This window comes from Bos javanicus, chromosome 6, assembly GCF_032452875.1.
Source record: "Bos javanicus breed banteng chromosome 6, ARS-OSU_banteng_1.0, whole genome shotgun sequence".
In the NCBI taxonomy this organism is placed as follows: domain Eukaryota; kingdom Metazoa; phylum Chordata; class Mammalia; order Artiodactyla; family Bovidae; genus Bos; species Bos javanicus.
The window spans coordinates 50,518,970-50,533,588 of NC_083873.1; the positions used below are offsets into that span (position 1 = coordinate 50,518,970).

The following is a 14,619-nucleotide window of genomic DNA, read 5'->3' on the forward strand; positions in this document are numbered from 1 at the left end:
GTATGGTGTTAAAATTTGAAGTCTCAAAAGAATGAACCACTATAAAGGTTTGCCTTCAGCATTTGTAATCATACATGGCCTGGCTTTGCAAATCTAAATTTGATGTAGGAAAATTTAGAATACATAGTATCTTATTGCTCTTACACAGAATATAACTTTCCATGTACCTATCTACTGTTGATGTATTTCCTTACCTGTTTCTTTTACTGACAAGAAATGGAAAGGTCTTTTAAGAGTAGGAAGTTTAATTGAGTTCATGTTAGAGGAAAATCAGGTCAGGGTTGATAAGCACATGCCTAGAGTTTGAGGCCAGTGTTTACCTCAGAATGAAGAATTCTGGTGTGCAGGCAAGAGGGACTCAGGATTATAACCAGTTCTCTGAATCTGCATTTAGGGTATTAAAATATGTTCAAACTCTTTCTTCATCTCCCAGGAATTAAACTTAGTAGTTTTGGTCCAGATTTTAAAAAGTAGATATTTCTTTTGTCTTGAACTTTCAGGAACCTTTTATCATCGTACTTTCTGAACCGTTTTTGAAGGAAACTCTATTGAGAAATTCAGTGTATTTTGTCAGTAAAATTTTAACTTAAAAAATGGTGATTTCACTTTCTTCTTACAATGAACTTCTATTAATTGACTGAATATTTTAAAGACTTGAGAAATTTAAGTGCACAATATAAAAATGTTAAAGATTTTATTTCTATAAATGGAAAAGCATGTGACATATTTTGTGCATATGTACATCTACAGCAGTTATACTAAGACAAAGATTTCAAAGATTTGGTTTCTTTTTACACAACACTCTTAAAATAAACTTAGCCAGGAAATGTATCACTTAATTGAAAGATAAAAGAGCATATATGTGGCAGGGAAGAGAAAGAACAGGTTCTCCTCATACATTATCAGATCCATATGCTGTTTATTAAATTTAATGCTGTGCAACTAATTCAGACAGCTGACTCAAATAAGAAGAAATCAGCAACTTTGTGGAAATGTGAAAACATGTGCACATGCACCATTCTAATGCAGTTTCATCAGCTGTCAGATTTCTCAAGAGATACCATATTTTATAGGCTTGAAATAAAACACTGTGAATTAATACATCCATAATGAAACAATATATATGCTTCGAGGGAATAGCATTGCCCAAAGTTGGCATTTAAGTTCATGTAATCTAAATGACAGCATTGAAAAAAGGTGTTCTCATGTATTCACTGAATTCCAGCTTAGAACATGCTGCCTACCTCTCTGGTTGTACACAAGTATGCTGAGAAGAAAATAATACACAAAAAAAGTTTTACTAAGCATCTGAGATGTTTTATAGTCAAAGAACAACTTGTTTTTTAAAAATAAATTAAAATACATTAACTGCAGAGTGGGATAAGTATTCCAAATGAAGGATAGGGTGAACAGACTGTTTTCCTTTCCTTGCAATCCACAGATCTATGAATAATCATTCCTTGAGGTTTAAAATTATAAATAACTGTGCAGAATGGAGTTATTTCAACTTTACAAAGGAAATCATCCATTTTGTTTTCATTTTCATTTAGGTAAACTCAAAATGACTTAGCGTAGCTTCTGCTAAACTGATTCAAGACTGAAGCATTCTTGATCAAGAAAAAAAAAGTTTCTCAATTGTGAGTAGGTAACACATGACTGAAGCGACTTAGCAGCAGCAGCAACAGCAACTACATTTATATGGCTAAATTCACACAGAATTGACAACTGTTGTTTGACTTGACAAAGTTAGAATATAGTAGTTGATACCAAGAGAGGGGAGGTAGTGGAAAAATATGTACAGAAAAGAGAAATTTCAATGAAGAAACTATGCAAATAGTGCTATAGGGGAGAATGGTTGAATAGGGATATTTTACAGGGATAGTTTATTCCAAAGTTACCACCATAAGTTGATTATGTTTACATCCTGCCTTCACATACATGCACATGAGACCTGAAAACGAAGGTCAAAATTTATCATGTATATTTAATTTCAGCCATTAGTACAGTCATTTGTAAGTCCTGGGTGACGAGTGCTACATGGAGTTAGACACCTATCTTTTTGGACATAGAGCTTTACTACCCATATTTACAAAGTCAGAATGTGAAAAGTTATAAAGTGAAGAGCTTGGTCTCATTTTTACAGTATATGTTTTTTACAACAAAATTCTCCTGAAAACAATTTTTAGAATTATTTGTATGTGTATTGAGTGGAATAAAATGTTGTATTTACTTATTTATAAAATATCCTACCTACTCGTGCTTCCGGAGTACTGAGATCATGTTTTTATGTTCTTTTTATCTCAAGCTACTAAGGAAGTGCCTGACATAGACTAGATGCTCAGTAAATATTTGCTGAATTAATTAAAGAATAAATTAATATTCTCTGGGTCCAAGGTCCAACCATAATTACCATTATTACCTTGGTTTAATGCTTTATTTTCTTTGCTTTCTCTTCTGATAAGTTAGGCTGGGTTGAATTGTGGTAGTGAAGAAATCAGACAAAATGATGGGTTGATGTAAAACATACTTTGTAAAAAAAAAGAATAGTCTAGTCCTAAATTCTTTATAGATTATTGCAGACATTCTCATCTAAAACTCACATTGTTCTTACCTGTCATTGGTGTATTGCTACAGCCAGTGCCTGTACAATGAGGCAGGATATTTATTGTGTTTTATAGAATTTTAAACCTTTTAAACCTTGATGAAGAGTTTATTTTACCTTTTAAAGCTGTGCTTCTCTACTAAGCATATTTTTTTCTTTTGTGCCATAATTGTCAGACCTAAGGTGCATCGGCAGAAAATATTTTTTTGTTGGGAAATACTTTTTAACATTCTATCAAGTCTTGAAGATCAAAGATAGCATCTGGATGGTATAAACCGCTATGGGGAAAAGTCATAACATTATCTATGTACCACACTCTTAATAAAAGTGTTTTCTAAATAAGGTGAAATCAATTTGCAGACTTTATGAGTCTCCTAATTTTCAGTTCCAAGTTGAGAATATCACATTTGTGAGTTCAGATTCTTAATATATTATTCATATGGCTTAAAATATACTTTTATTTATATATTCACCATTCATTCATTGCTGAGATTAATTGAAATCTAATTTCTTAGAGACATGGAAGATTCAGGTCAACTAAACCTCTGTAAGCGGCAAAGTGGTTGGTTAAATTTGTCTTTTTTATCATCCATTTTATTTTTTACATATTCATTCTATATTTATGATGATACTGGAGTAATTCATTTTTCTAAAACCTGAGTTTGTTCATTTGTATGATAGGATAGGAGAGCACCAAGTGGAAATCGAGCACCAAGGATAGGAGAGCACCAAGTGGAAATCGAGATTTTTTATGGGTTTGCTAAGGCCTGTATGAGAAGTGATTCTCATTGGAGTTTCCAAGGTAGTTCATTTCATATTAGTGTGTTTCTTTTTTTAAGTCACTCATACCCGCCTTTAACCTCCACACCAGCTCTTCTTTTCTGCTGTCCTTTTCACTCTTGTTTATAACTTCCATTCTCCCTACTACATATCATAGTATTTTATGCTCTCAGCATGATAACCAATTCGCTGTCCTTAAATATGCAACAAAACACATTATATTACTGAGTTCCATTTAACTGCCACACATGAAAATATTTTACATTTTTCATCTCAATTCTCATGACCTTCTTAATCTGTAGATTCACAAGAGAGCAAAGAGAGGCTCACAGACCTTAGGTGATTTACTCAAAGCCATACAGCCAAAATAGCTGAGATGGAGTCTGAGGAAACTTTGTCAAACAAATAAACAAAAAAATCCATATTCTTTCTATTACAATATGCTCTGTTTAGCCATGCCCTTCTTTCACTTGAATGGTCTTAACCTCTTTCACCAATGTTTCCATCCATCCAGTCAAGTCTTTCTTTAAAGTTTACTTCAAGTATCACCTCTTCTGTGGAGCCCATACTGACCCTATCCAGCTTTGCTCTTTTCCTATCACAATCTATATTAGAACATATCATAATGTCACTCTTCTAGCTTATTTTTGGTTTTATAAAGTATGGTAATCGTTTTTCATAAAAAAATATTTTATTTTGAAAAGAAATGACTTTATTATGGCTATTTTCAAATGCATTTACAATTAATTTTTAAAATGTCAGTTTTATTTTTTAATGTACTGACTACCAATGACGTATGGCACCCCACTCCAGTACTCTTGCCTGGAAAATCCCATGGACGGACGAGCCTGGTGGGCTGCAGTCCATGGGGTCGCTAACAGTCGGACACGACTGAGTGACTTCACTTTCACTTTTCACTTTCATGCATTGGAGAAGGAAATGGCAACCCACTCCAGTATTCTTGCCTGGAGAATCCCAGGGACAGGAATCCTGGTGGGATGCGGTCTATAGGGTCGCACAGAGTTGGACACGACTGAAGCGACTTAGCAGCAGCAGCAGCAGCAGCAATGACGTAGTCACATTTCTTAACTCAATAAAGACATAATTTTTTTGTCTTTTTTTCTCTTTAACTGAAAATGTTCATTATTTTTATTTAATGAAATAAATTAATCACTACACACTACATCCTAACAATAAATTTTCATGATGACAATTAGAGTATTGCCATACAAATCTTTACCTGTCACATAAAAAAACTCACATAAAAACAAAAGCACTTTTGGGTCATTAACAGTTTTTAAGAGGCTAGAGGAGTCCTGAAATCCAAATTTAAGTACTACTGATTAAAGTCGTGTCTAGCCAAGATTGAACACTCTTTAAATATTTGATGAACAAACCTAAATAATCAAATTGATATGACAACTTTTAGTTGCAGAGACTAAAAATGTTCTATGTGAGAATCTAAGATTTCCATAGTTTTAGAAATTTACTCAATTCTATGTCAAGAAAAAAAAAGAGCAAATCCTCATTAAAATATATTTTGTAGGGAAAACTAAATTTAGAATATTAATTATATTGAGTGAATCATACATTAATTAAAATTCTAAGTGAACATTACTGATATCTTAGATACTAGGGTAGCTGATTTGTTAGTTTGTATGAAGGACACAGTGGATTATGCTGCTGCTAAGTCGCTTCAGTCATGTCCGACTCTGTGGGACCCCATAGCTGGTAGCCCACCAGGCTCCTCCTTCCATAGGATTTTCCAGGCAAGCGTACTGGAGTGGGGTGCCATTTCCTTCTCTATTGTAGCTATAAACTCAGAACTTCTTAGCAGATTGGTAAAACATTAGGAATTTGAAAATAATAAAGTGGAATATTATAGATTTGCTAGAAGATTTATAAAATGTTTTCAAAAAAAATAAAATAAAATGTTTTCAGTGCAACAAAATCTTGAGCTTTTAGTGAGGTTGTCAGAAAAATAGATTACAGGTAAAGATTTGTATGGCAATACTCTAATTGTCATCATGAAAATTTATTGTTAGGACGTAGTGTGTAGTGATTAATTTATTTCATTAAATAAAAATAATGAACATTTTCAGTTAAAGAGAAAAAAAGACAAAAAAAAATTATGTTTTTATGGAGTTAAGAAAATTTAAAAATATACCAGGGTACCAGCTTACTCCACCCTGCAGGAGCTAGCGGTAACAACCAAGCTGACCTCTTCAAGCTCCAGCCCTGCCTAGAAATACCATTGTTGTTAGTTGCTAAGACATGTCCTACTCTTTTACAACTCCATGGATTGTAGCCTGCCAGGCTCCTCTGTCCATGGGATTCCCCAGAAAAGTATACTGGAGTGGGTTGCCATTTGCTTCTTCAGGGGATCTTTTGGACCTAACGATCAAACCCACATCTGCATTACTGACAGATTATTTACCACTGAGCCTCGGGGGGGAAGCCAAGACACACCCAGCATTAAGATGAATAAAATTTCCTTTTGATAACTATCCAGCCACTCTTAGCAAGAAAGAGAATGAGAGAAAATTGAACTGTTCATTGGAATATGGTAGACTGTTCCTATTCAGGCTGCAGTTCATGGGGTCTCAAAGAATCAGAAAGGATGGAAGTGACTTAGCACACATGAATATGTGACTCAGGGAAAATTTTAGGGTCAGAATCAGAGCTAAAATATCAATTTGCTAACTCTTAGAGAAAATGTATTTTTAAGATAGACCTCACAAATAGGATAAGGATAACAATACTGTTTGGAGAAGGCAATGGCACCCCACTCCAGTACTCTTGCCTGGAAAATCCCATGGGTGGAGGAGCCTGGAAGGCTGCAGTCCATGGGGTCGCTAAGAATCGACAGGACCGAGTGACTTCACCTTCACTTTTCACTTTCATGCATTGGAGAAGGAAATGGCAACCAATCCAGTGTTCTTGCCAGGAGAATCCCAGGGACGGGGGAGCCTGATGGGCTGCCGTCTATGGGGTCACACAGAGTCGGACACGACTGAAGTGACTTAGCAACAGCAACAGTACTGTTACCAGGAATGTTTATACCGTATGGTAATGGCCTTTTCTCATATATCCTTGTATCAGACAAGTGATGTTTTGATGAAGGTTTAAGGTCATCAAGCAGAGAATAGCAGTCTCATTGCCTAATTAAGCTCTCATTTTATATGTTGTTTGATGTGTCTCTTCTACTTATCAAGGTGTGTTGGTTCCCAACCATATTATATGGTCCCACCATATAATCTGTCTGGTTTGACTGACTTCTGACTTGCCAACACCAAATAACCTTCTTCTCATCACGTTGCATTAGGCTGTATCAGTTTCCTTTTCTACAAACTGTTTCTTTATCCTTTTTCCATATCTGACACAGTCTTGAAGAAGTAGCTCTGTGTCTCGTTTCCCAAAGTTCATCCCTTTGTTTCTTTGCTTTGAGCTTCCAAACACTAAGAAATTTGACCTTATTTTTGTTCCCCATGTAATTATTATATTTTTTTGAGGATGTGAAGCAAGTCTTGTGCCTTATTCTTGGGCCCTACAGCTTGACATTGTGTTCTCTGTGTCAATATGTTAGTATACATATTTCTACTTTTATCATACATTTTTCTAAGAACAGAACCACAGAGGGCTGAACCATAGCGTTCTCTATGATATTCTCATTTTATCTACATGACCAAATTCCTGTCCTTTTGGAAAATCAATCTCTTTACAAATTCTTGATTGCCAATTCTACTCAGTAAAATCACAGATCATTTTTCTATCTACTTTTTATTATCTACTTTTTATTTTCACGCATCATATTGTACGTTTTCCCTTTTCTAGCCAGGTAAAAATCTAGCTCATAAGATTGCCTATAAGCATATTCCTAACAAATACCCCGTTAGTACCAGGGGTGATTTTATTAGCCTGGCTCCTACCTCTTAAATAGGAAAAAAATAGCTTTCATTTTTATTTCCCTTAATCCATGAAGCTCTCTTCTCCACTCTATGAATTTATGACTTGAAAATTTCTGTTTAATCTTTTTGACTACCATTCTAAGTTGTTTTAGTTATTTATAAACTCAGATATTTATAAAATCATTTTATATTACTTGTTACATCTTGATAAGTTCTACTGTGAGCATTCATCTGTGTTTTGTATTTATTTTCCAAAGTTTCTCATATGTACACCTTTGGTTATTTTTGTATCTTTCACAGTGTGGTGCAAATTTCCAAATATATTACCTCATGATAACCTACCCTTCCTAAGATCAAAGGAAGAACTTACTGTATATAAAATCCTTGTGGTATTAGGGACTCATGTACAAAAACTGCTGTGTTTCATGCTAGACTCAAGTTTTTTGCCATAAATTAAGAACATGTGGGCCCCTTTTGTTTTCTGGCTTGGAAGATTCACACACTTGATTCTTCCAAAGATAAAATGCTGATCCCCAAATAATCAATCAGGAACATTTAAATGTAGGAATAATTAATTATAACTTTGTTACTTTGATATTACTAGAATATGTGGCTTTTAATTTTGAAGGGGAGCTTAAATTTTAAAATATGTGTGATGGCAATTAATATTTTTAAAATTAAACACAAAATTAAAATGTATAAGAAAAAAAAGCAAAGCTATAAAAATTATGTTCAACCATATCAAATAAAATTTAAGTTTACTACTTTGAGTTTATTTATTTTAATTCAACAGGCTTAGTGCATGTTCCTTCAGAATTCTTTGATGCTAATCTATCTGATAACCAATTAGTTTCCAAATTTCTCAATTCAAGAGCTGACTAATACTATTACCTAAGTATTAGATGGATATGTTATTTTAAGCAGAGATGATGCCTAATAGTAATTAGTGTGTCAAAGACCAAAAGAGTTGAGAAACTGGAAAGTTTTGAGACATCCTGTTTAAATAGGATTAAGGCAAGACCAAAAGCATTATCATACTCCAAACCTCAAATATCTTTGTGGTAGCTGCTTTCCTAAACATTTAGATTAATGGTCAGAATCACATTCAGAAGCAAAAATGCAAACAGGTATTTACATAAATCCTTGTCTTTAGAGAAAAACTCAAGAATGTCCCAGCCCTTCTGTAGATATTACACTAAGAAATGTATGGGTGGGAGGGGTCAAAACCATTTTTTTTCACCCCAAAAATTAATTCTCTCCTATCTTTTAAGTTACAATGCTTAAGGCTTTTTAAAAAACAGTTTAGGTTCACAAAAACACTGAGCGGATGGTACAGAAATTTCCCATATACTCCCTGCCTCTATACATGCATAAACATCTCCATTACTAAAAACCCCAAGTGGATGACTTCTTATTTTCTTAAAAAATATACATATTTTTAATAAGCTTATCTCCAGGGTGTATAAAAGCTTCCCTAAATCATGTAAAATGTCATTTTTCATATGAAGTTTGTATTTCAATATAAACATACAAAGGCAAAGATTTCTCTGAAAACAAATATCAAGAGCAAAATATGTAGCAGTATGTCTTTTTCAGGTGGTATTGCCTTTTAAATTGATTCACTAAACCAGTTGATCACTACTAAAATTCAAAGAGTTCAGTATTATCATCAATGTTTTATGAAATTTTTTCATTGTACTTCTTTTCATATAACTCTATTTACTTTAAAAAATTACGTATAGTTCAAATTAAACCATGTCTACAAAAATATAATTAAAACATGAACCTTTTTACAACTTTTATTAATTTGGTCTCTTGCAGTGTATAGGCATTCTACTAAATTTAATTCTTTTTTGTTAAAATAACAAGTTGAAGTTGTTTTGATATCAAAACTACACACCCGTAGGAGAAGGTAATGAGGAAGATGTTTGTGAGCATTTAGATGTATGGCAATTAGATGGAAGCAGAACAAGTAAATGGTAATAATCCTACTGTGTGTTGGGGAAAAATATACATACCCATTTGGTACTATTTATCCTGCAGTTTTTTTTCATAAATCTGTTGTAAAAAATAAAAACAAAAAACAAAACACTCTACCTACATATCAAAGTCCTGCCTAGTCCTGCCTTAAGCTACCCTGTCTAGTCAGAAAGTGAGAATAAGATGGTAGTTCATTACATGTAGCAGCCCCCATGTCCCAGACTCAGAAGAGGATAGTTGATAGTTGGAGAGCGATGAGATTAACGCCATTCAAAATACCTAATTTGTTTAAATTATCTTTAAAATTTATCTAGATTTTTTAAAAAAGAAAGAAAACAAGTTTAGGGTTTTCGGAAATTGTTTCATTGGCAAATCTATGGATGGACACCGTGGTGTAGGGGCTGCTGATTTTCCCTTTACGTATTTCCCCATCTCCCTTCCCCAGGTGTTGCTGCCATCACTACCTTTCCCTTCCTCCCCTTTCCTCATGGCAAGACGCATGGAAGAAGAGTGCTGTTAAGGCCTCTCCATTAACCAACAGGTATGGTGGTCCTCCTGAAGCAGTACACTGCCCCTCTTCTGCATTCTCCACTAATAGTCTATCTCTTTTATACAGAGAAAACTCATGCATCCACTACATAGAGCCTACTGATACAAGGAAATTACACAACTTGAGTAAATCTTTACCTATTTCAGCATGCTATTTCAGAATTCCCTGCACAGTTGTAGATGATTTTTGAATGTAAAGGATTACATAAGAACAACCTGTATCATTTTCAGAGAAAGGTGCTATGCAGTTTCCTCAACTGATTGTATAGAAAAAAAAAACAAAAAAACAGACCTTGTATATGTGTGTATATATATATATATATATATATATATGCCACTTTCAATGTTTTACAAAGACTTTTTATATGACATATCTTTGCAAATTTTAAAATGAGAATATTTTGTGAGCTTTAACTCAAAATTCAATTATTTGAGCATTTGAACTTTCAAAAGCATCACACAAAACTGTATGTACTTTAATTATAATGCTTATTCCTCTGGTTATAGAAAATTAAGTATAAGCCATTTCAATTAAACCTAAATACTCCACAAATCAAGGTCATCCAGATGTGGGAGCTGAGTGTAGGCTAATGGCTTTTTTGCAAAGCTTGTCAGCTCAGCTGGTGGCGTTTGAGGAAGGTGGGGGAGGGCCTTGGTCCTCGCTGCAGCTCAAGTCTACCTCTTTCAGGTTGATAATTTTGAAAGGAGCTAAGCCCTCAGGGCTCAAACTCCAGCAGAGTCCTAACCTATAAAAACACAAGCTGTAAGTCATTATGGGAAACGCCCACCTTCTTGATTTCCTTTTTCACCAGGAGAACTGGTCCTCCTTGCTCCTGCAGGGGCTTGTTTTGAGGGCATGTTGGGCTTTGCAAGACGCCTTTGTGACTCTATTAGGATCTTTGAGGCAAGGAACTAGATTACTGCCTTTGGGCTGGGAAGACTTTTAGTAAATGTCTTTAAAGAAAAGCAGTGAGTGTGTCTATAGGTGTGCCTGTGTGTGGCAACACTATGGTATTCCTTAGAATAATACCAAAGACTTGTTTGTGTATATAAATGAAGCAGATTCTTTACAGGAATTTTCACTGATGTGACCATTGACCGTTAAAGACTGGACCATAAATCTTCATTCACAAATGCAGAGTCTCTTATCCCTAAAAGCTCTGAAATTATTGGTTGGCCTTTGTGATCTCATTTCTACCTGCATTTCTAGCCCTTACTTTATGCACTTACCCTGGATGTACACTGTTCTGGCCTACCCCATCTTTCCCGATGGCTATAATCTTCCTTGCCCACAGACCTTTGCATTGTTGGGTCCTTCCATCTGGAGAGCCGTTTCCCCAGGTCTGCTTGGAAAATTCATACCAAAAGCAGTAACAGGAAATGTGCAGAGGGTTTTCTGTGTGTCCAGCACAGTGTAAGTAAGCTTAATAATCCCTATTTTCTTAATTCATTCCACACAAAGGAACACAGTTCAAAATTGTTAATATTCATATTTAAGTGATAAACAGTGAAGCTTGGAGAAACCTAAAGTGGTCAGGATTACTCAGAATTGACTAAAGTGCACTGTGTCTTTTGCAGAGTCTCCTGTTTGCTCCCCAGTGAAGCTGGGATTCTCGTTCATGTTCAACTCTTAAGTTTCTATGATTCCATCTTATCCTTTATGAACTCTTCTATGTCCACAGTGTTTGCTACTCACTAAATGTTGAACAGATGAATGAATTTTTAGAACACAGTCATTCTTCTTTTCACTCTTGTAGGGACCCTTCTCATCCACACTTACCTCTACCCTTTTTATTTCCTTTCATTTGTAGCTCTTGACTGTTATTAGCTGCAGAGATGACTTAATATATTTTATTATAAAAAATAAGTCATTTATTTTTCTCCCTAAATTTAGGACCTGCAGTTAAAAACCAAGTAAGTGTAATTGAAAACATAGAAAAAAAGATCATTTAAATTTTATAAAATTTATCAAATCTAGTAGTAAGAAAAGAAGCATAGATATACTTATATCTCACATGGAAAGGAAACAATTCAACCAAAATATTTTGAAGTTTTGAGGAAAGGTTGTCAGAGAAACTTTTTTGTTGTTGTTATTTTATAGATGAATAAAAGAAATATGCACCATACAGCTAGAGTCTTAACAGGTTATATACAAGAAAAGAAAGAAATGGGGGAGTAAAATTAGATGAGAAAAAGAAGGTAAACTGAAAAAGAAAAGAAAAAATCTTTGAGAATATAGAAACAAAAAGATATGGGGAAAGTGAATACATTGAAAGGCAATAAAAAATTGAAGGAAACAGATCACTGAAAACCACAGACACTGAGAGGACTTTAAAAAAATATGAAAGAAAACTTGTAGGGGAAAAAATCAGTGCAAGTAGAGAAAAAGGACTTTATTTATGAGTTCATGTTTCCTTTATTCTTAGAAAACCCTTTGAGGTAAAATGCTGAAAAGAGAAAGGGGAATTAAGATACATTGCTTTGTGTACACTGTATTTTTCTAGGATTTTTTCTGTGAGAACTGTGCTTTTGATAGCAAGTTAAGGGCTTAAGCATTAACTTGGAGCTATGTACTTAGAACTAAAAAGGTTGTGCCTAGAGGGCACAATTGAGGCAGAGATTAATGGAAAATTAGGGTACAAGTCAAAATACCCTCTTTCCTAGACTTTCAACCAATAAGATCTTAGAATTAACCAATTCATTAGCTCTGTGAATATAAGGATCAGTTTATTTCTATTTTTATATAGAGTGCCTGGAGCATGGAATGAATGTTTGCTGAATGAATCATGGAATTTTCAGAGTTGGTAAAGAGATTATCATCAGCCAATCTGGTTTTAGATTATTCATGCATCCCTCAAACCCATCATCAGTTCAGTTCAGCTGCTCAGTCGTGTCCGACTCTTTGCGACCCCATGAATCGCAGTACGCCAGGCCTCCCTGTCCATCACCAGCTCCCGGAGTTCACCCAGACTCCCGTCCATCAAGTCAGTGATGCCATCCAGCCATCTCATCCTGTGTCGTCCCCTTCTCCTCCTGCCCCCAATCCCTCCCAGCATCAGAGTCTTTTCCAATGAGTCAACTCTTCGCATGAGGTGGCCAAATCACTAATCTCTGCTTGAATGATTCTGGTGACAAAAAATCTAGGGGTGGCTCACTGATTTGGGGACATCTTTAACTTAACTTTTCAGCTTTTTCTTATATTGAGCCAAAATTTGCCTTCCCAGAACTTGAATCCATTTATCCTGAATTTTTCCTTTGGGACAACACAAAATTTAAGTACTATTCCTTCTCCAAATGTACTCCAAAAGTACCTCCAGCAACTGAAATTCAGGTAGATATTCCATCATAATGGCTAGCTATATAATGTCTCTATTTCTCTTTTTTCTAGTTTATAGCCCCAGTCTTTCAAATTGTTCTGTTAGTTGGTTGCAAATCGTTTTAGCATTCTGGTTATTTTCATTTAGTGCAAAATACTTTGTCAAAAAAAAGATGGAATTCAGGATTGGCTCCTTCAGTTTACATGTCTATACTTGTGCAGTATGAAGAACCCAAAAAATCTGTTTAAATAATTTCAGGAAACAAAAGGAGTTACAGTTTAAAGCTGCATATATTAATACATTTTATCTGAATTATATAGAATAAATGTATGATTTGGCTAGTATAGAGTATAATATATAGATAAAATTAATACAAGCATGCATAAAAATCAATGAAAAAATTTAGAAAAAATGAAATAAAAAATAATATTTGATAAAAGTAAAAGAATTTAAGTGTCTCAGTGTTAAAGAACCCACCTGCCAATTCAGGAGATTTAAGAGATGTGTGTTCAATCCCTGAGCTGTGACAATCCCCTGGAGAGGGCATGGCAGCATTCTTGTCTGGAAAATCCCATGGACAGAGGAACCTGGCAGACTGCAGTCCCTGAGGTCTCAAAGAGTCAGACATGACTGAAGCAACTAAGCACACATGCAGAAGTCTCTACTTTTTATTTCTTAATTGATTAAATATTTTGGTTTGAGTTGGTGCCTGAGATGAGTTTTCCCTTAAGATGCTCATTCATCATTCTAACATTTTTGACACTAAAAAATACATAGCTTTAAATAGATAATATCAGTGGAAATAAAAGACAAACAGAAAAGCAGAAGACAGCAAAAACTATTTTCTCAATGCAAATTATTGACTTTAATGACTAAATATGTGCTCACACATGGACGTCAAACTAGAGCAAAAGAAGTTTGAAAGATGTGTAAAGGTTGCCCTGTCAGATATGGAGTTTGCTCAGCAAAAGCTAATGTAAACTAATTCTCCATGCATGTGAACTCTTTTTTAATGCCAAATTGCTGTCAGTGTCCTTTGGTGAGTCCTATTTATGAGCAGATTACAGCACTATCTCAGAAGCACTGCACATCTGCCTTTCTATGAGTGTCTACACAGAATATATGGCCTTTCCTAGAACTGGGAGATTTAATTAATTTGCTGGCAGATAATACTTTTTATGCAACATGACTTTTCCCTGACCCTGCCCAAGATTTCTATTTTCAATGTGCTTCATATATTATAAACCTATATATTCTTAATGAATGTCTTCCATATGGTAATTGTAGTGCTTGACTTTATATTTTCAAAAGCTCTAGTGCCTACAAAAATTCTTACTCTATCATACTCAGCATTGCTTTGTATGACCAAAGGAAGTTCTCAGAAAAGTTCTGCTTTTCTTAGATTCAATTCCTGAAATAATACCCTTTTGGTATTTGGTTATACATGAGTCTTAGGCAAAATTCTTAAAACAACTTTTCTTTT

At 34.6% G+C, this 14,619-nt stretch overlaps 1 protein-coding gene across 8 annotated transcripts in view; it reads left to right on the forward strand.

Moving 5' to 3' along the window:
- PCDH7 (protocadherin 7) overlaps window positions 1–14,619 on the forward strand; it is a 475,887-nt gene that overhangs the window by 246,890 nt on the left and 214,378 nt on the right. The window contains exon 4 of one of the 8 annotated variants that reach the window (XM_061419868.1): window positions 9,716–9,811. The exons of the other annotated variants lie outside the window; for them this stretch is intronic. Coding sequence (XP_061275852.1) covers window positions 9,716–9,804 — 89 coding nt within the window. The 3' untranslated portion in view covers window positions 9,805–9,811. The remainder of the gene's footprint in view (window positions 1–9,715; window positions 9,812–14,619) is intronic. 8 annotated transcript variants of the gene reach the window in all.